Source organism: Chrysochloris asiatica, unplaced genomic scaffold, assembly GCF_000296735.1.
Source record: "Chrysochloris asiatica unplaced genomic scaffold, ChrAsi1.0 scaffold00048, whole genome shotgun sequence".
In the NCBI taxonomy this organism is placed as follows: Eukaryota; Metazoa; Chordata; class Mammalia; order Afrosoricida; family Chrysochloridae; genus Chrysochloris; species Chrysochloris asiatica.
The window spans coordinates 9338822-9362096 of NW_006408566.1; the positions used below are offsets into that span (position 1 = coordinate 9338822).

Genomic DNA, 23275 nt, shown 5'->3' on the forward strand with positions numbered 1-23275 from the left:
AATTAATGTTCTCCCATGTAAACTATCACATAATTCACAATAAAACATTAAAGAAAAGAAAATGGAAAGAAAAAAAAAAAAAGAATGAACTTAGTTTTAAAAGTTTCTTTAAACATCTCCCTTTTATTTGTATTACATATTAGAGGTTACATTTTTCACTTCTTTTTAAGGCTTACCTTTTTATTTCTTTTGCCTCCCCAGTCCCATAATTTCTCTCAATTGTCTCTGACTCCATTGAGTAATTCAGTCCCAGTTCTAACCAATTACCAGCCCTTCCTCTCTTATCCCTGTTCTTATAAAGCTAGAGAGCAACTATACATACACAAACAGGGTGGTATTGGTTTTACAAAAGTGGGATGTTTTTGCAAATTTTTTTTTCTCATTCAACAATAAACCTAGAGGAAATATTTCTCTAGATCAAAGAGTAAAGTACTAATTCATTCTTTTTACTGACTCTAGATTTCACCATGTGGATATTCTCTAGTTTATTTAACTACCCTCTACCCTATAAAGGAGCTCTGGTAGCGTAGTGGTTACGAATTGGGCTGTGAACCTTAAGGTCAGCGGTTCGAAACTACCAGCCGCTCCACGGGAGAAAGATGATGCTTTCTACTCCCGTAAAGATTTACAGCCTCGGAAACCCTGTACAGGGTCACTATGGGTCAGAAATGACTCGACGGCACTTAACAACAACCCTATAAAGATTGAAGTTGTCAAGGACTTCATTCTTCTTGGATCAACTATCAACACTCAAGGAAGCAGCATTCAAGAAATCAAACAACGTATTGCATTAGGCAAATCTGCTACACAAGACCTTTCTAAAGTGTTGAAGAGCAAAGATGTCAGCTTGAGGACCAAGGTGCGCTTGACCCAAGTCATGGTATTTTCAATAACCTCATATGCATGCAAAAGCTGGAGAGTGAATAAGGAAGACTGGAGAAGAATTGATGCTTTTGAGTTATGGTGTTGGAGGAGAATACTGAAAGTGCCGTGGGCTGCCAAAAGAATCAATAGATCCGTTTTGGAAGAAGTGCAGCCAGAGCGCTCCTTGGAGGCCAAGATGGCCAAACTTTGCCTCTCATACTTTGGACATATTGTCAGGAGGGACCAGTTGCTGGAGAAGGGTATCATGTTTGGTAAGGTGGAGGGTTAGAGAAAGAGAGGAAGACCCCCAAAGAGATGGATTGGCCAAGTGGCAGCATAGATGGACTCAAGTGTGGCAACAGCAGTGAGGTTGGCTCAGGATTGGGCAGTGTTTTGTTCTGCTGTGCATAGGGTTGCTATGAGTCAGTACCGACTCGATGGCACCCAACAACAACAACAACATACCCTATAAGGAATCCTGGTGTGGCACTGCAGGTTAATGCACTGGACTGCAAGGTTGCTATGAATCACAAGGTTGGCAGTTCAAGCTCACCACCTGCTTCTTGGAAACTCTATACAGGGTTGCTATGACTCCGCACCAACTTGACAGCATTTAACAACAACAATATCCTATATGGCTGGAGTCCTGGTGTGATACTGTGGGTTAATGAGCTGGACTGAAAAGTCAGTTTGAACCTCAAGGTTGGCAGTTCAAGCTCAGCAGCCACTCCTTGCAAACCCTATGTGGAGTTGTCATGGGTAGGAACAGACCCGCCAGCACTTAACAACAACGACATACCCTGATACGCAGCCCAGGAAGACCTGGTGTGATGCTATGGGATAAGGCACTGGACCTCAAGTTCAGTTTGAACCACATGATTGGTGGTTCTAACTCACCAGTCGCACTTTGGAAAACATACAGGGTCGCTATGAGTCAGAACTGACTCGAGTGCATTCAACAACAATAACTTAGGGAGTCGTAGTGTGCTGCTGTAGGATAAGCACTAGACTGCTAATCACAGGGTCAGTGGTTCAAATCTACTATCAGCTCCTTGGAAACCCTATCCATGCCTGAGAGTACTTATCAATAGCAACAGACACCATTGAAATAAGTAAGCATGATTACCTTACCTACCAATGTTTCATTTCTATAGGCTATAACCCCAAAGTGGGCTTTAATATATTTATAATCAATGTACATTACTATTGTGCTGTAAAGACTTCATGTATTGACACTTTTATAACACTGGACTGCAAGGTTGGTTTAAATCGCAAGGTTGGCTTTTCCAATATGCAGGTCGCTATAAGTCAGGACCGACGACAGTAACAGCAACAACGACAACGAATTATTCAATAAAGAGGAGAGTTCCATTTTCCCCAAGTCTCTATCAGTAATAGATATTATAATTGTTTTTATTTTGTACTGTCCAAAAGATCTAAAGCAATAATCTGTCTTTATGTAGGATTCCTAGAATTTTGCTGCAGGATAATGCACTGGATTGCAAAGTCAGCTTGAACTGCAAGGTCAGAGGTTCAAGTTCACCAACCATTCCTTGGAAGCCCTATACAGGGTTGGTATGAGTTGGAATCAACTCGATGGTGTAACAACAACAATAACAAAAAGTTTACTTGCAATCCCTGACTGCTAGTGAATTTGAGCATTTAAAATGTTTTATCGCCAGGTAGCTTTGATCTTTTTGAATAATCTCCCCATATCTTTCACTCATTGTTCAACTGAAATGGTCTGCCTTTTTCTTGTCAATTTATGAAAGTACTTTGTATAGTCTTACATGTACATGAGGTGGATTGAAGTCCAGGTTATATACTCTTCCACTAGGAGGGTGAATCCAACGTCGGCTGAGACGATCTTTGAGTGTTTCAAAGGGGATATTCAAAGTGACCACTAGATCCAGCTCACAGATTCCGTCCAGGGCTTCAGCCTGTACTAAAGTCCTAGGAAAACCTAAATTCCAAGAATACGATATGTGAAATACAAAACATAAACAATTTCACTAGTCCCTTGAAATGTTTCAGTGACAAAATAATCAAAAACCATACATATATCACACAAAAAGGAATGTTAACCTGGGATTTACGTCTACCCCTGTAAATTTAACATTAAACGAAAACATGCTACTTTATAAGCTAGCTTGGCATTTAGACTTAACTGGATTAAGGAGTTGTCATGTGCTGAAAGGAGACAGTACTAAGATGAAAATAACTAGACAGTTCTGGCTCCAATCTCGGTTCAGCTCTCAACTACAGTTACGTCACCTTCCTGAGCCCCACTTGCCTCTTCAGTTGAAGAAGGAAAGGGACAGAAATATATCTTCTGTCATTTTAGCTCTAAGATTTTACGAGTATAGTATTCTTACGTTACCCCCCTCCCAAAAAAAGTCATATGCATAGAGTCTAAATCAACTAAAACAGTCCTTTCATCCAGAATAAGGTTGGCGAGCTTGATCACAAGAAGAACTGGTTTAATAGCTTTTAAAACTATTTGAATAGTGCAAAACATATAAATTCTCCCTTGGTTTCTAAATGTGAAAAACAAAACGAGAAAATAAAAATGTAAGCTCACAGGTATGCCGCCTTTTTTCCTTTTAGAATATGCTCTGTATGACCCCAGGAGTGACCTCAAGATACTTACCCTCTTTCCCCAAGATTGACCTACTCGACATTTAGTTCCAGGTTTCACTGAGGTGGGACTACACAGTTTGTCTGCTCTGTTGATTACTATATCTGCCACTTCAAAACATATGTTTTTTAAAATTCGATTTAAGTCAAAGAAATGGTTGGATAGAGAGCTAGAAGGAAAGTAAGTTAGAATATGCAACATGCAGAGGGAAAAGTTCTAAAACACCACACCGGGCCATCTTCACCCTTTCATCACTGAAAAGTATCAAGATGATACCAGAAGAACTAGAGGGTAACCAGCTACCACTACCAACTACTCTGAAAGGGATCATGTGATCACATAAGAAGGTTCCAGACAGAGTGCGAGAAAATGAGGAACAAAGAAAACTCAGAATTATGGGGAGGAATCAGATTGGAGGGAGCCGAGACTATGGCCCTGGGCCACCCTTTTGGGTGCAGAACTGAACTCACTCTGATGACCCTATATTCAGCTAAGTTGCTGTTAAAGTGCCGTGAAGTAGGTTCCCACTCATAGTGACCCTGTATAGGGTTTCCAAGGCTGTAAATCTGTACGAGAGCAGAAAGCCTCATCTTTCTCCCACAGAACAGCTGGTAGTTTCGAACTGCTGACCGTGAGATTAGCACCCCAATTCTTAACCACTACACTACCAGATTCAGCTAAGTAGTAGACAGGTATACTGAGGAGACACCAACGCTTGTGGTATGCTCATTATGGAATGGTCAACCATTCTTCAAGATCCAATGGGAAACAGTCACCTCAGGACAAAGTTGAGAAGGGATGGGATGGAAATAAGAACCAAAGGGGAGTAAGCGAGATAACTTTCATTAAATGGATGGGTTTGTGATCGAGACGAAACAAAGTGTGTGATTTATTAAATGTAAAATGGATGATCTTCTCTGTGAACCTTCACTCAATTACAATAAAAAGTTTCCAAAAAAAAAAAGGTTCTCATGGTCCTAATAGTCTTAAAACACTTAATGGAGTAGTGGTGTGGTGCTGCAGGAAAATGCACTGGACCAAAAGGTCAGTTTGAACCACAAGGTCGCCATGGCTGGAAGGACTTGACAGCACTTAACAACAATTGAGCTAAATGTGACAAAATCCACCCTAGAAGTTTCTTAGTCCTGCTTTAGGCACCAGTTGCTTGCCAACCACTGCTGAGAGCATTTTACAATGTTCTTCAAAGCCTTCCTTATGCTTGCCTCTTCATGGAGCCCTGGCCCCTCTCTCCAAGGTCATCCTTCCGCCAGCTCATCATCCATCTGTTTCCTACAGAAAAGCAGACCTCTGTTTCTCCTCTCTACACAGCATAGAGAGTCCTGGTGTGACACTTTGAGTTAATGCACTAGACTTCAAGGTCAGCTTGAACCACAAGGTCTGTGGTTCAAGCTCACCAGCTGCTCCTCAGAAACCCTATATACAGTTGCTATAGGTCAGAACTGACTGGACAGCACTTAACAACAACACAGCACAGACAAGGTCTTTGATGGCGTCGGTTGTTCTGGTCTCAAATGTATTCCAGTTGCAACCCATGTGACTGACGTCATATTTGGGTTGCACGTAGCAAACCATTTTCCTTATCCACATCCCTCTAATTGGTCTTTTGTCGAGTCTCAAATGATATGCTATCCAAATGATAACTCGGGCCTCATCAACTGACTTTCAAAGTTGCTCTTAGCAGGCCTCACTGCCTACTTTATCCTCTGCCTAGAATATTACTCCTGAAAAATCTTTGAATGCCTGACTTCTTAGCATTTAGGATATGAGTTTATATGCAACTTCTTACGGGAAGCTTTTTGACCTAGCATATTCAAAGTGGTTCCATTCCTCTCCCATTCCCCATACCTCTCTTCTCCCATTACCGTATCAGCTGGGGCAAAAATTCTCTTCACCTGCACCCAAAGTATGATGGGCAACAGGGTACAAGATAGCCATTTCCATTACAAATGGCAGTGATTAGAGAGAAAGAAAGGATAACAGGCACCAAGCAAGTTACAAATCCAGCAGAACAATTTACATTAGCTCTCAAGGCTTGAAAGTAATCCTGTTCCTGAGACCACAAAGGCAATGGCCATGATTCCAGGGTGTTGGTCATGTACTCTGGATTCTGGGTAGAAGTTCTTCAACCCTGGGCTTAAGTTCTGCTTACTGGAATGACAACTTCAAGCCTACTGGGATGACAACTCTAATCCCTTGACTTAGTGGTGACCCCACCCTCTCAGTCCAAGGAGATTCCATTCTTCTGTCCCCCTTCAGACAAGGCAGCCTTGCCCCTCAGCTTTGGGCATATAGGCATATCTTAAAGGCAACCCCCACACTCCAGACATTAGTTGACTCAGAAAAGAACATGAAATGAGGGATATCATTGCTGACATCAGATGGATTCGGGACGAAAGCATAGACTACTAGAAAGATGTTTACTTGTGCTTTATCGACTAGATAAAGGCATTCAACTGTGTGGATCATAAAAAATTATGAATAACATGGTTGTTGTAGTTGTTGTTGTGAAGTGCCGTCAAGTTGGTTCCGACCTATAGTGACATTGGTATGAGAAACTGTACATAGACCAAGAGACAGTTGTTAGAACAGAACAAGGGGTTACTGAATGATTTAAAATCAGAACGTGTCAGGGTTGTATCCTTTTCCCATACTTATTCAATGTGTGTGCTGAGCAAATAATTCGAGAAACTGGGTTGTATGAAGAACATGGCATCAGGATTGGAGGAAGAGACTACAATTTACAATATGCAGATAAAAAAATCCTTGCTTGTTGGAAGCAAAGAGAGCTTGAAAGAGTACTTCAGTAGTGAAGATCAAAGACTGTAGCCTTCGATAGGGATTGCACCTTAATATAAAGAAAACAAAAATCTTTGCCACTGGACCAGTAACTAACATTATGATAAGCGGAGAAAAGATTAAAGTTGTCAAGGATCTCATTTTACTTGAATCCACAATCAATGCTCATGGAAACCAAATGGCATATCAATGGAGAAGAGATTGAGGTTGTCAAGGACTTCATTCTTCTTGGATCAACTATCAACACTCGCGGAAGCAGCAGTCAAGAGATCAGCCGACGTATTGCATTGGGCAAATCTGCTGCAAAGGAACTTTTAAAAGTATTGAAGAGCAGAGATGTCAGCTTGAGGACTAAGGTGCGCCTGACCCAAGTCATGGTATTTTCAATAACCTCATATGGATGCAAAAGCTTTACAGTGAATAAGGAAGATCGTAGAAGAATTGATGCCTTTGAGTTGTGGTGTTGGAGGAGAATACTGAAAGTGCCATGGACTGCCAAAAGAACCAATAGATCTGTTTTGGAAGAAATGCAACAGAGTGCTCTTTGGAGGCCAAGATGGCAAGGCTTCGTCTCTCATACTTTGGACACATTGTCCGGAGAGAACAGTCGCTGGGGAAGGATGTCATACTGTGTAAAGTGGAGGAGGGTCAGAGAAAAAGAGGAAGACCCCCAAAGAGATGGATCAGCCAGGTGGCATCATTGATGGCGTCAAGTGTGGCAGCGGTAGTGAGGTTGGCCCAGGATCGGACATTGTTTTGTTCTGCTGTGCATGGGGTCACTATGAGTCAGTTCCAACTCGATGGCACCTAACAACAACAACAACAATCTGCTGCCAAAAGACCTCTTTGAATAAGGAAGAGCGGAGAAGATTAGATGCATGTGAATTATGGCGTTGGTGAAGAATATTTAAAGTACCCGGAACCACCAGAAGAATGAACAAATTTGTTTTGGAAGGAGTATTGTCAATGGAGAAACTTTGGACAATGGGAAAACTCTCATACTTCGCATGTGTTGTCAGGAAGGAATGGTCTCTGGAGAAGGACATAAAGCTTAGTAAAATGGAGGGTCACTGTAAAAGAGGAACACTGTCAATGAGATAGACTGACACAGTGACAGCAATAATGGGTTCAGGCACGGCAGCGATGCTGAGTTGGAACCAACTTGATGGCACTTAACAACAACATGAATACTTCCTTAGTGTTCATATTTATTTCCTATTCCTATCTCACTCTCTGTAAAAAGGAACTTTGTCTTTATCACTGCTTTATCCTTTGACTCCTAAAAACTAACACAGATGAGCCTTGCCACTATTTACAGAGTTCATGCTCTGATGAATTTGCTTATGCTTTCCATCTAAGATTGCAAGTTCCAGCAGAAATCACCTATTCCCTGTAGCTTACAAAACTCAAAGTGTGGAATGGTGTCCTGTGTCCAGAAATTGACAAGAAGCATTAGCAATTTGACAGAGAGTAGAATTAAGTCTGTTGAATCAAATATTTGAGTTTGGATTTTTGTTTTTATTTTCTTTTAGTTTTCCTAATAATTTCTCTTTGTATGCAATGGATTGGGGGGGGGGCTGGAATTTCATTACAGATAATGTGAGAAGCACTGTTCCTTCATACACTTAGAGCTTATTTTCTAATTTCTTTTAAAAAAATTATATTCTAATTTCTTCAAAAAAGAAGAATTATCCTGTGGTACATACAAGCACTTAACTTTTGAGATACAATTAAATTGTATCTCTTCCTCTAAAGACACAAGAACAAAGAATGCCAAATGTAGAGCACAACACATTTCAACTCTATTCTTATGTCAGAGAAGGATAAAGCATGTTCAAACAGAGCAGAAAGGCTTACCATCCAGGACACAGCTTAGTCATTGGCTACCATGAACCTAACCACATGTTCTCATTGGCCAATGAGGTTACACCAACACTACTGAGAGCATCAGAAGAAACTCTTTTTACATCTTGTGATACATCTTGCATTGGGACTGGCTTCAACAGAAGACACATAGGCATTTCTAGTCTTGTAGCCTGGCACTGCCTCTACACCAATAGCTACTCAGCTTTCTCCTCACCTTCCTCTCAAACCAATTTTCTAATCAAGCATTCCATTCTCTGGGAGGTATGCTTGTGGTGGTTTCCTTTGGCAGTGGGATGATGCATGGTTCCTTCCTACTCTTCCAGAGTTTCTTTCTTTTTCAATGAACATATCTTATTTTCATAATGGTAAAAGGAAATTTTCTTTTTAAATAGAGAATTGCTGACAAACTAGGGTTTTCTCCAAATCTCAACTTAATTTCTCATAGTTCAGGATATGCTTTGACATTTGGAGAAGTGAAAATATACCTGCCTAAGAGCAAGTATATTTTGGACACTTTAGCTTTACCCTTGGTGGTAGTGGTTGTGTACCATGGAGTTGGTTCTGACTCATAGCAACCCTATATAGGGTTTCCTAGGCTGTAAATCTTTACAGAAGCAGAACAGCTGGTAGTTTTGAACTGCTGACCTTGAGGTTAGCAGCCCAGCTTGTAACAACGATGCTACCAGAGCTTTAGCCTTAGAAGGTCATAATGCCTGACACAGTGGACAAGCATTTAATTGAAACACTAGAGTAGTCTGCTTCTGGTTTTCCTTTTAGTGACCATTCTTATTTAGGCAAATCACCTTACTTTAAAACTGGAAGTTTAATTCTGGGAAATTTTAAGACTTTTGTGAGCTCTGTCCATGTAATAGGCAACATTCTCCTTTCTATTATGCAATGACTCAATTACTTTAATGCCAGTTTATTAAGTAGTTTCTCCCTTGATTACTAAGTTCAAAAACAAACCAGACTATAGAAGTGATGCCTCATAAAACCTGGGGGTATACTGAGCCCCCACACATGTGGACAGACAGCTCATCAGGTAGTTAACAGTCGGATGCCATTGGGTCACTAACAGCAAGATTTGGACCAGTTTGGGTCCTAAGGCTCAATGCTATGGCTATATAGCGTGGGGTTTGGGGCTAGAGGGTGGGTTGAAGAAGAATCTATATAAAACCCGCTCTCTCTTTTTAGCCACAGAAATGCCTTTTTGAATACTGAACTGATTCTGACTCATGAGGATCTGATGTGTTTCAGAGTGGAACTGTGCTCCAAAAAGTTTTTCATGGTTGTGACCTTTGCAAGTAAATTCCCAGATATCTCTTAGTGAATTTGAACGGTCAACCTTTTGGTTAATTGTTTCTGCCATCCAGGGACCCTTCTCACAGAGATTTCCCACCAGGACCTTCCCTCTGAGACCCCTCCCTCCCACCACTAGCTCACTGTAGTCCAAACTCAAGATGCTAGAGAGCACTCTGCTAGCAGCTTCCCTCACTGTGCTCAATCCATTATCCACCATTCTAGCCTAACTTCTCCTACACCGTGCACAGGAGGATGCCTAGAGGATGAGCTTCCTGAAATGAGGACTGAAGACGTGTCTTACTCCCCTTGTTATCCCTTGACACTGTGCTTGACACATTTTATTTTAGTTCCAGTAAATCAGGGGCAGTGAACCATCCAAATAAAGGCACCCTCTCATTGATCTGCATGCTTCTGCCTTTCCCTGTATAAACCACTCATATAAAACGGCACCAGTAAGTTGCCTCCATCAAAACGAGCTTGACAATATCTCTATTCTCTGGTCCTGAACGCCTTCTACAAAGAAAAGCCATCTTCTAAAGCTGTATTTTCCAAAGTAACCCTATAGGATTACAGAAAGAAAATTATAGAAATTCTATATACATATTTTTTTACTGCCTTTTGTGTGTGTGTGTGTGTGCGCGCGCACATGCACGTCAACAGAGTGATAGTTTATATGGGAGAACGTCAGCTTTACACCATCGTTTCATTGCAATGATTACAAACCTCTCTGTGAATCATCATTCAACAATATTTACTTCCATTCCATCTGTTTGTTTGTTTGTTTTGGAGGAGGGGGTGGGGAGAGATACACAAAAACACTCAGGAATATAAAATCATTTAAACAACCAAAGGGCACATTCTGCAAGCCTGGCTCCTGGACACCAGCACTCAGTTCCTCTCTTCCAATGAGTCTACAGTCCTCGGCTGCTCCCTCTTTCCATGTCCTCATCTCTGCCTCCATCTCTGGTGTTGCTGCTTCTCTGGATACAGTCCCACATTAAGCTTGGGATCTTCCCTTGATGGTCCTAGGGTCCTCTATTTCTGGACTGTGAGATCAACTACTCCCCCGTTTTTGTTACAAAACTTCTACATTTACAGTTGTGACAGTCACAATTAGCCATGATAACACTTACTCATTATTGAATCATAAGACTCTTATCCCCATATCTCTTTTCACCAGACCCAACTAGACAAGATGAAAACTATTCAATGAGGACTCTACCTTCCCTCACACACTCTTAAACTTACTCTTGAAAACTTATAAGCCAGTCACTTTGTGCCTTTTACCACCCCCTCATTTTAGGTAGCAAATGTCTAAGTTGCCAATCCCTATCTACCCTGTACACAGAGGGATAGCATTGATACTTGATATGAAGACTCCTTCCCTCTCTGTTGGTATTTTGAGCAACTACCTCCATGAGTATAGGTCAAGTTTATCAAATTGTAGAAATTTACCCTCCTTTCCTTTATCAAAAATTGTGTGTGTGTGTGTGTGTGTTTAATCTTCCTCTAGTCAAGTCTGATTATCAAGCCATCAAGGCTAGGTCAAATGGGTACTATCTGGAAGTTTGGGTGACTCCTATTACATTTTAACTCATTTTAAAAAAGTTTTTAAGTGTGCATGTCATAAGACATATATTAGTAAAGTTGTTTGTGTTTACAATTTACACATAGATGAACATACATATAATGAAGATGTACACTTGACTTTTCTACTGATAACTATGCACACAGAATTTTAGAGATTATGTCTCTTAAGACCCGTGTTCTCAGTCATACTTCCTGCCCTGAGTTCTAGCGTCACATGACAAGAAAATATCCTTTAGCCTTTGGGTAGAGGTTGAGATATGAAAAAGAACACCAGGAAAGACTGTTACTGTTAGGTACCATCAAGTCAGTCCCCAACTCATAGTGATCCTACTATGCACAACAAAACAAAACATGATCTGACCAAGCCATCCATTAGGTTTTCAAAAGTAGACCATCAGACCTTTCTTCCTACTGTATTTTCAGTTCCGCTGAAATCTGTTCAGTGCCATAGCAAAATTCAAGCCTCCAATGACACCTGGGTAGTAGTACCTGCACATGAGGTACACTGCCAGGAATCCAACACAGGTCTCCTACATGGAAGGTAAAGACTTCAGGAAAGGTTTGTTTGGTAGCTGCTCAGTTCCAACTCATAGTGTCCTTATGTGCAACAGAACAAAACACTGCCCAATCCTGCACAATTAAAGAGCAAACATGTCATTTTGAGGACTAAGGTGCATCTGACCCAAGCCATGGTGTTTTTAATTGCCCCATAAAAGTGAATACGGAAGTTTGGAGAAGAACGGATGCACCTGAATTAATGGTGTTGAAGAAGAATATTGAGAATGCCATGGACTATCAGAGAACAAACAAATCTATCTTGAGAGATGTACAGGCTGAATGTATCTTAGAAGGGACCTGGAGAAGGACATCATACTTGGTAAAGCAAAGAGTCCGTGAAAAAGAAGATACTCATTAAGATGGAATAAGATGAATTGACATAGTGGTGGCAACAATGGGTTCAAACATAGGAAAGATTGCCAGGTAAGACTAGGAAGCTCTGAAAAAGAACATAGCATTGTTCCTTAAATCAATAAAAGCTCAAATCTTACTGGCTAATGTTTCCTTGTTTAATGAAGGTGTTCAGCTGCTCCACAGCTGTGTCTGAGTTACGAGGTCCCCTGGAGGAACTCAAAAGTATACAAATATGCTGAACTCAGCAGGACTAGATTAGAAAAAATAACATTGGGCAGGCCTTCTAGAAACCACAGAGAATAACTAAGTCTGGTGGATTAGAGGTCCTCTGTCAGGATAGTGGCTCCTTCCATAATCAAAATAGACTAAAGTTTAGAAAACCAAGGAAAATGTGAATGCCCTTAGTATAAAATGAAGCTAAAACAGAAGTTGTGTTTTAAGATGTCATATATTATTAGGATGCAAACATTTCAATGGTACAAAACTAACTACAACTTAAAAAATTTTCCACATAATAGGATGCATCAAAGGCAGCAGGGAGGATTTAAAGAGATTATGGATGCCCATGTCTCATTCCAGACTTCCTGGAGTGGAACATGTATCAGTGAGATGAGGACTAGGTGGGTTCAAAAAGTTCTGCAGGTGATTCTGATAATTATTCCTGATTTAAGAACCATCACCTTCTCAGGATCAACAACAATGGAAGTATAATCTACCCGTTTTTCTGTTAGGGTTAGCGTTACTTACAAGCAGGTACGAGAAGCCCTGGGAGTGTAGTGGATTATAAGCTAGGCTGCTAACTGAAAGGTCTGCAGTTCCAATCTACCAGTCGCTCCTTGGAAGAAAGATGAGGCTTTCTGCTCCCATGAAGATTCACAGCCTTGGAAACCCTTATACAGGTTCACTTTGAGTTGGAACCAACTTGACAACATACTACACTATGAACAGGTACAAACCACTTTGACGAACAAGGCATCTGACCACAGCTCACTGTAGGAGCAATGGGAAGGAAACTGTCAAACAGAAGCAAATATTTTCTGTCCTAACTCAAGACTGCCACACCCATTGCCCAATGCTATTCCGACTCAAAACAACCCTGTAGGACAGAATAGAACTGCCCACGGGGTTTAGAAGGTGTAATCTTTTATGGAAGCAGGTGGCCACAGTTTTCTCCCACAACCTTTTGGTTAGCAGGTGAATGCTTAACCACTATGCCACCACAACTTCTTACACCTGTCACAGTCACCTGTTCATGCCATTCCTGCCCAGAAAAGCTCAACTACCTGTCAGTGTGTCAATGCTAAAGAAATCAGTGTGGACGGGGAGAAAGCAACACTGAACCAGAAACCAAAGATCTAGGCTAAAGCTGCTGTTTCAAATATGAGGAAAAGCAGTCTTAAGCCAGATGCACTCAGGACTCAAAGCAAATTGACAGTTATGAGCGTAGGCTTTGGAGTGAGACACACCTGAATTTCAATCACAGTTCTACCCAGTCACAGCTGTGAGAACGTCCACATGTTTCCTAACCTCTCTGATCCTGAGTTTTCCTACAGCACAAAGCCATTTTGAGAATTAAAATAGAGAATCCCTATAAAATGTTTAAGATGCAAAGTGTTAGACACATCAACCGTAGCTGTTGGTTGTGGTAGAACTCAGCTAGAATTTCAGCTGGTTTCTCAATTCAGTCAAGAGACATTAGGAAGGAAAGGATCCTATCCACCCACTCAGCCATATTTAATTTCTTTCTTGAGATTTTCTAAGAGTTTTGAGAGTAGCTGGGGTTCTCTGTCACAATTACAGCTCAGCACTTTAGTTATTAGTCACCAGACTCCACATTCTGGTCCCCACCCACTCATGGAGCGCTCAACCAGAGCACAGCAGACCTACTAATCCATCTTTTTCCTCAGGAGCAGTTAGTGAGTTCCAACCTTCAATCTTTTTAGTTAGCAGTAAAGTTCTAACTTGACTAAGCAGCCAGGACTCCTATAATTTAGGGAAAACTTTGCTGTGTTTTCCACTAATGAGAGTCCCCTTTTATAGAAGTATTCACATATACAAGGCAACTCTGCTTTGAGGGAAGTTGTACTAAATAACTTTCACGTCCATAATCCAGTAGCAATTAAGCAAATTTATCTTTAATACTTCATATACATTGTAGTCTATTGTTTAAAAGAAGGCATTATTACAGTGAGAAAATTCTCATCTTCTATGTGGGAGAGTTGGGTTCCAGTCAAGGCCCATGGACGACAGGCATAGCCACTACTCATCTGACAATGGAGTCAGACTAAGATGGAAAAAGGCCTAGTGATGTACTTAGAAAATCAGTCAATGGATACCCTATAGATCAAACTGACTAAACCCGTTGTGCATGGGGTTGCCATGAATTGGGGCCTACAAGACAATATCTAATGATAACTGTTTACAAGATATTCAGATAAATTTACTTATCTTTGACACTTCATATCAACCCAATGAAGTAGTTTGAACAAATGTTCCAGTTAAAAAAATAAGTTTGGGGTCAGTGAGGGCCAACAGATGAACTAGGACTTAACATCAGTTCTCTGGTTGTCTTCTAATAAGGGCACAGCATCATGGAAGCACTCTCATATTCAACACTGTGTTGTTGTTGTCGTTAAGTGTCATAGAGTCAATTCCAACCCATAGTGACCCTGTATAGGGTTTCCAAGGAGCAAGTGGTAAGTTTGAACCACTGACTTTGCAGTTCAAATGACTTTGCAGTCTGATGCATTAGCCCACAATGCCACAAGGACTCTATTCAACAATGAAGTGACAATTTGTTGAGCATCCCTGATGTGCCAAACATATGCCAAGAAACATCCAGAATTTTACAATGACCTACAAAATCCTGGAGTGGTGTTGCAGGTTAATGTGTTGGACTATAAAGTCAGTTTGTGAACCACAAGGTCAGCTGTTCAAACTCACCAGCCGCTCCTCGGAAACCCTATACGAGTGGCTATGGGTCAGAATAGACTTGATGGCACCCATCTGGTACCCTGGACCTCTCCCATCTCATTTCTCTGCTCATCAGGCTGTAACAGCCACACTGGCATTGTTGCTGTTCTCGAACAGCCAGACATGCTCCCACCTGACGACGTTTACACTTCATGTTCCCTTCACTTAGAATGTTAGTGTTGTTGAGTGCTGTCAAGTCAGTACTAACCCATGGAGACCCTGTACAGGGTTTCTGAGGAGCAGCTAGTAAGCCTGAACCACCAACCTTGCAGTTCAACTGACTTTATAGTCCAGCGCATTAACCCACAGTGTCATACCAGGACTCCTATTCTTTTTCAAATATCAACATGTGCCCTTCAAACATCCACAAGCTCATCAGTGAAGACTTCTTCGACTATCTGCTAAATTCCATCTCTGATCCTCTTTCTAATACTCCTATTTACCCTTTCTTCATAGTATTCATCACAACTTTTCTTATATGACTTGTTTTACTTCTGAAGTATTTTTTATATTGGAATGTAACCTATACGAAGACAGAGCTTTTTAAAATCTTTTTTTACTGTTATATCTGTAGTACCTAGAATACAGCCTGACACACACTGCTGTTGTTAAGTTCCATCGAGCCAGTTCTGACACATAACAAACCTGTATAGGGTTTCCAAGCAGTGGCTGGTGAGCTTGAACTGCCAACCTTGTAGTTCAAACTGACTTTGCAGTCCAGTGCACAGTTGGTACTAAGTAAATACTTGTTAAAAAACACAATATCTGACCTTGATGGGCACCCTATTTTAAAGTTGTGAAAAATGAGGTTCAGAGTAAAGAAAAAAGGTGGAATTCAATTGTATTCATGTGATATAAATGAGAAAAAAAAATATATACATATAAGAAGAGAATAGCAGAGAAAATGGGGCATTGAGGGATGTGTTGCCTTTTCATTCAAGACCAAGAATCACTAACAAAAGGCACAGTTGGAAGTGACTGGTCTCAAATGGAATAATTTTGCCATGAGTCACTTTTGCTAGAAGTAGCTAAAGGTTGCTCCAGTCAGGAAACAGTGAAGGACAGTCAAGGGCATGTGTTGATTGGAAAGGTGTGGTCTCCTAGTCTCTGAAGAAGTCACAAAGGTTTGGGGATTGGGTTGGACTCCCACCAGAATGAAGGGTGCAATGTCAAAGGCTTGGCTTATCAAAGGCTTTGGAGAGAAGCTCTCTGTCACTCTGGTTAGGACAAAGGTTCAAGGAAGTGAGCAGCAGGATTTATCTGTCCTCAAGCCTCTTACAGGAAAGGTATTTTTCAGCTTACAGATGCTAATCTAAGGCTTCAGATCATACAATATGCAATGGTATCCTAAATGATGGATTCTGTGATATGACTTGGTAGCTTTTAATGAGGTGCCATAGAGTCAGCTCTGACTCATGATGACCTCATGCTTGCCAAAGTAGAACTACGTTCCCTAGGATTTTCAACCGGATTTTCAACTGATGATTTTTTAGAAGTAAATTCCTAAGCCTATCTTCCAAGGCGTCTCTGGATGATCTCAAACTTTCGATCTTTTGAATAACTGTTGTAAGTGCCATTGAGTTGGTTCCAATTCACAGTGATACTGTGTAGGATTTCCAAGGAGCAGCTGGTGGGTTTGAATTTCCGATCTTGCAGTTAGTAGTGCTGTGTTTATCCTAGAGTGCCACAACAGGACTCTTTGGTTAATACAACAAAACAAAGCACCACTCAATGCTGTGCCATCCTTATAATCATTGCCATGTGTTTGATTCATTGTTGCAGCCACTGTGTTAATCCATGGCCTGACGGCCTTTCTGTTTTTTATTGGCCCTCTACTTTGTCAATCATGTCATTCTCTAGGGATTGCCTCCTGATACATGCCCATATTCCATGAGATTAAGTGTCTCATCATCCTTACTTCTAAGAAGCAATCTGGCTATACTTCTACCAAGACAGATTCTGTTATTGTTCTGACAGACCACAGTACTTTTCAGTGTTCTTCACCAACACCACAATTCAAATGTATCAAAATTTTTCTTTGGTCTTCCTTATTCTTTGTCCAGCATTCACATTCATATAAGACTACCGAAAATACCATGGCTTGGGTCAAGCACACATTAGTCTCCAAAGTGCTATCTTTATTTTTATCACTTTAAAAAGGTTCTTTTGCAACAGAATGACCCAATACGTTTGATTTATCGTTTCCATGGGAATTGAGTGTGGATCCAAGTAAAATGAAAGCCTTGACAATTTCAACCTGTTCTCCACTTATCATGATGTTGCTTACTGGTACAGCCAACAGCTCAAGGGAAGGCAACTGAAGTGGGAGGTGCCATGCAACAATTTGAGGCAGTGGAAGGGAACAAGAAACTAGAACACTTTTGTTTTTCTAATTTAGAGTTGTAAGGGTTTTCTTTATGTTGAGGTGTAATCCATACTGAAGGCTGTACATTTTGATCTTCATCATCAATATGTGCTTCAAGTCCTCTTTGCTTTCAGCAAGCAAGGTTGTGTAATCTGCATACCATAGGTTGATAATGACTCTTCCTCCAATCTTCATGGGGCACATTCTTCTTCATACAGTCCAGCTTCTTAGATTTGGTCAGCATACAGATTGAATAAGTATAGTGAAAGGATACAACCATGCCTACCTTTCCTCATTTTGAACCACTCAGTTCCCTCTTGATCTGCTTAACCGACTGCCTCTTGGTCAATGTATGAGTTCTGCATGAGCACAGTTAAATGTTCTGGAATCCCATTCTTTGCAATATGTTCCGCACAGTCGTCAACAAAACAAGTGAACCATGTCCTCTTTAAACATGTCTTCTTGCAGCCTTTATTAGATCTGCAAGCTTCTTGAAGGCTGATCAAAGCTGGTGTTGTTAGGTGTATTCATTCCTGAAATCCCCAGGACACTGTCAGTTTCTCTATGATCCAGCAGACTAGCTGCACACTCAAATTTTGTCAACAGGTGGCAGCATTAATAATTTTTCCTGATAGAATTAAAACAAAGCTGTGGTGTATTTTTATTTCTACTACAAATAATCCTCAAAGACATGATTTCTAAATGACTAGTTAGCAATATTTTGGCTTCTAAATGACTAACAAGCAACATAAAGTCTATTCCAAGTCAATATATTCTATAAATTGTTAAAGATGCAGAAAACTCAGTCGCTTAAGTAAAAAGAAGATCATAATTAAGTACAGAAAGCGTGCTCTCCTCTCCTCCCTTCAGGCTACAAATACAAGACTATTCCGATGCATGGTTTCACACCAGGAGCATGGAATGTCTACCTTTTCCAACTAGCTGTATCATTTATCAAAACCTACCTCTGTTTTCTAACCAGGCCTAGAAAAGCTGCTCTGCACTGTTCATTCCAACAGCCCATCCAGATAAAAAGCTGAAGTTTTAGGTAGTTAAATTTCTCCCAGAATCTACTGTGGTACCACTAATTATGGTACCAACAGGTTCGGTTCTGTTTTGTTGTTCTTGTTGCTTACTACTGTCGAGCCCACTATGGTTCCTGGTGACCTTATGGATGACAAAACAAACACTCCCCATCCTGTACCATGCTTACAGGCACTGGTATATTCAAATCTACTGTTGTAGTTCTGTGCCAATCCATCTCACCAAGGGTGCCCGATACTTCAGATTCTACATTTAACCAAGCATGGTGTCTTTTAGCAACTGTTCCCTCCTGGTGATATGTCCAAAACAAGTGATCCATATGGTTTTTCTGTAGTTCACCAGGCCTTTCTTTCTAGTCTGTCCTAGTCTGCAAACTCTGCTGAAAGGTCACCATGGGCGATCTTCCTGTTATATGCTAATACTGGTGGCATCATAGCAACATACAAGTCAACAGATGGAAAAGGGGTCTCGCTAGGTAAGGTGAGATGTCACTAAATTGTTGACTGTGATTTTGTTCCCAGCAGTGCTGACCACTGGGCTTTGGAACCTGCTTCTCTCAGCCCTGCCAACAGCCCAAGGAAGGGCAACTGAAGTGGGAGGTGCCACACAACAATAATCTGAGGCAGTGGAGGGGAACAGGAAACTAGAACACTTCTGTTTTTCTAATTTGGAGTGCATTCACTCCAGGGAAAAGGCATGGAGCCAGTGTCCACCACCACATTCCAAGGGAGAAAAGCAAGCTGTGGAAATAAAGGGCTGTACTGAAGGACAACTTCCAATATCCACCTCGGGCTGGCAGCTTGTGAAAAGGCCACGTAACTTCAGTCCCCGTTCCTACTTCCATTAGGATCTGCGGCCAGCATGGTTATTTCTAACCACCCAGCTCTTCCCAGCTGTTGGGAAAGCAAAAACCCACTTACAAATTGTGCATCAGAGTTAATCACGGAAAGAGAAACTCAAGTATAAAGCAATCAGTTATTTTTCCAGCTTCCCTAACCCTGAGGAGTTCAAACCATTCACATAATGAGCCAGAAGCCTTAGTAAGAGTTAAAATTAATCACCATCAAAATCTGCTTTATGAGGGTCTTTTCACATTCACATCTTCTAATTACCTTATTTGTTTAAACAATGTTTGTACATATATCTAAAATCCCCATCTCATTTTTATTAAGAAATGGTAAAATTAATGAGCAGCAGCTGTGTTCCAGATGTTGCCAAATGGAGGTTTTAGCTATATTATATGATACATCATTTTGGGTGCTCCATATTTCCCATTATGGGACCCACTACTTGTTTGCTGGAAGCTTCCTGGGATACTTGGAACTACTCTAGAATGTATCCTCAATTTAAGAGATTTGTAAGTGGGTACTCCCTCAAGAAGCTTACAGCTTCTTGCCTTAAGAAAATGACTTAAAAATTAGATATGCTATAAACCACTACTTGGTCTTTCATGGATAAATAGAACACAGATAACTCTAGAGAATTTGACTTTAAACTACAAGTTGCCTCTGCAAAGTGACTTCAGTAGGTAGAAATCCTTAGTAAAATTCCGAAATGAGATCCTCTTGTGTCAACAAAATGATTTCCTTTCATTTCATTCCTTGGCCACAATGAATGTTGACTGTGGATCAAAACAAATTAAGTTCTTGACAACTCCAATCTTTTCTACATTTTTTATGACATTATTTACTGGTCCAGTTGTGAGGGTCTTTGCTTTCTTTATATTGAGATGCAATCTGCACTGAAGGCTTGATCTTCATCAGTATTTTAAGTCCTTTTGTTTCCAGCAAGCAAGGTTGTATCATTTGTATATTGTAGTTGTTAATGAGTCTTCGTCCAATCCTGGTGCCTCATTCTTCTTCATATAATCCAGCTTCTAGAATTACTGTTCTATCACAGAGATTAATAAGTACAGTGAAGGGATACAAACCTGGTGCAGACCTTTCCTGATTTTAAACCATTCAGTTTCTCTTTATTCTGTTCAAATGATTACCTCTTGGTTTATGTACAGGCTCCTCCAGAGCAAACTGAAGTGTTCTGGAACACCCATTCTTGACAATGGTATCCATAGCTTATCATGATCCATAGCTTAAATAGTCAAAAAAGCACATGTAAACATCTTTCTGATATCTTCTGCTCAGCCAAGATCCACCTGACATCAGCAGTGATAGGCCTCCATCCACGCTGTTTTCGGAATCTGGCTTGAATTTCTAGCAGCACCCTTTTGATGTATAGTTGCAGCTGCTTTTGAATTATCTTCAGCAAAATTTTTTCTTCCATGTGATATTAGTGATATTGTTTGATGATTTCCACATTTGCTGTCACCTTTTTTGGAAAGGGCAAAAGTATCAATGTCTTCTAATTAGCTGTATTCCAATTTTCTTGGCACAGATGAGTGAGTGCCTTCAGTGAAAGATTTCCATTTGTATTCAGTTAACTCCTGAAGCCTTGTTTTGTCCCAGAGCCGTCAGTGCAGCTTGGACTTCTTCCTTCAGTACCATCAATTTTTGATCATACGTAACCTCTTGAAATGGTTAAACATTGACCATTTCTGCTTTGGTACAGTGACTCTGTATTCCTTCCATATTTCTGATGCCATATGACTGATTCAAACCGATCCATTTCAGTTCACTAGTACATAAGATATCAATCTTTATGCATTCCTTTTCATATTTGACAATTTCAAGTTTCCTAAATTCATACTTTGTACATTCCATGTTCCTATTATTAATGGATCTTTGCAATTGTTTCTCCTCATTTTGAGTGGTGCCCCATAAGCAAATGAAGGTTCCGAAAGCATTACTCCATTAACATCATTATGGTTAAGTCGACCTAGAAGAGACAGCTCTTCTGCAAACATTTTTTGAGTGTCTTCCAACCTGAGGGGCTTATCGTCCTGCACTAGAGCTGACAATAGTCTGCTGCTGGTCATAAGATTTTCAGTGGTTCTCTAGAAGTGATCTGCCTCTCCTTCTTCCTACTCTGTCTGGAAGCTTCGCTGAAACTGCTGATATTTAAAGGACTACTAGCATAGCTTCCAGCATCACAACAACATTCAAGCCACCAAAGTACAACAAACTGACAGACAAGTGGTAGATAAATAATCTATGAATGATTTTAAGTAAAAAGAAGATGTACTACCCTACTCTATGTAAGGATCCTGAGCATATCTGCAGGGGGGCTGAAAACAGCTCCCACTACAGATACTGAGGGACACTGAAGAAGGAGTTATCACTGGCACATCCTTGCATAAAGGCTTTTCTGCTTAAGAATCATGCTTGCTTACTCTCTGAATGTAAAGTGTCCATAAACAAGTTAAGGAAAAATGTGTCCCACTGGACCTCAAGTAAGAACAAAGGGATTTTGTAAGTGATTTCACCAAAGGCCTGTATTTCTGTCCCAAAGAAAATAATACAGACCAATAATTCCCTACCTAGACTTGGTTATAGGTTTCAAATGAAACCTCTCCAGCATTGGGCATATATTACAAACCTTCATTATGTTCTAAGCACTGTTGTAGATGTTTGCAGCACAGTTGTAAACAACAGACATGGTCTCTGCTTCCTGAAGCCTACCTACATTAAGGGTAAAATTCAGGGGAACAATCAAATATACCATAAACAAGAACTGCTGCGAGGTTATAATGTAAGAATAAGGAGCTACACTGGTCGAAAGGATGTTTTAGATAGAAAGTACCTCTGAAGAGGAAATATTTGAGTAGAGCTTTGAATCACATGAAGATCTACGTGGCAAAGCATCTCAGGTGCAAAGAGCCCACGAGTATGCATGGTTCATACAGATAAATGTACTATAAAGCAGTTTGTTGTTGTTATTAAATGCAGATTAGTTTGTTCTGACTCATGGAGACCCTGTATAGGGTTTCCAAGGAGCACTGGTGGGTTTCAACCACCAAGCTTGTGGTTAGCAGTCCAGCAATTATCCTATAGCACCACACCAGGACTCCTGTAAAGTAGGAATTATAAACTAAATTTTGCTCTCCCTTGCCCTCAAGACAACAGGTCTGTGCATATCTGAAGGCAGAAGGACATAAAGAAGCCAGAAACATTTAAAGAAAATATGATAAAACAAAGGAATTTCCACTATATCTGGCATTCTTGAAATAGAAAAACTCCACAAAAAAAAACAAGAAAAGATATACTAAATGTCCTTGAACTAAAAGAACTGAATTACAGGTCAAAAAGGAAATGAAATATAGAAGGGGAATAACTGAAAAAAAAAAAAATCAAAGTCTACTTACTTTTAGTATGAAGAAATAATTCCTCAGACACTCAATACAGGAGAGAGAAAAAAATGCTCATAAAGAAAAAAAGTCAAAGCAGCCTTAGACTCCTACATTGCAATAATTCTGGCCAGAAGAACAAGAAAAATAGCAGTAATGTTATGAAGGACCAAAGGACCACTCAAGAATGTCATAGCTAGCTAAATGGTAGACAATAGGAGGCATTCTCAAACAAGAAACTCAAGGAATGTAGTACCTCATCAGCCCTCTTGAAGGGCGGGAGGAAGGGTGGAAGAATTGAAAGAAGCAAGGGAGAAAGTTAAGAAGGAACGCTTTCCAACAAGATCCATTCAATCAAGTGATAAACGGAAAGTTGGATGAAAAAGTTGTTGCTGTATAGAAAGGTGAGTGTGACTACACCTGTAAGTATATATGATCTTGTAGTTCAAACTGACTAAACTTATCCTACAGCATCACAATGCAAATACAACCATTAATATAGTTGAGACTATGGGACAAAGTGATGAAAACTTCTTAGTCATAATCAAACATTTGAGGGAATTAGTTGCTGGGCCTGGGGGCTCAGGACCACAGTCCAGAGGACATCAAGGTCAACTGGCATAACACAGTCCACAACGACAATGTTCTAGATCCTACTTTGATG

At 40.5% G+C, this 23275-nt stretch overlaps 1 protein-coding gene across 1 annotated transcript in view; it reads right to left on the minus strand.

Moving 5' to 3' along the window:
- AK4 (adenylate kinase 4) overlaps positions 1–23275 on the minus strand; it is a 103758-nt gene that overhangs the window by 4823 nt on the left and 75660 nt on the right. Inside the window, exon 3 of the mRNA XM_006862457.1 lies at positions 2655–2827. Within this exon, the coding sequence (XP_006862519.1) occupies positions 2655–2827 (173 nt within the window). The remainder of the gene's footprint in view (positions 1–2654; positions 2828–23275) is intronic.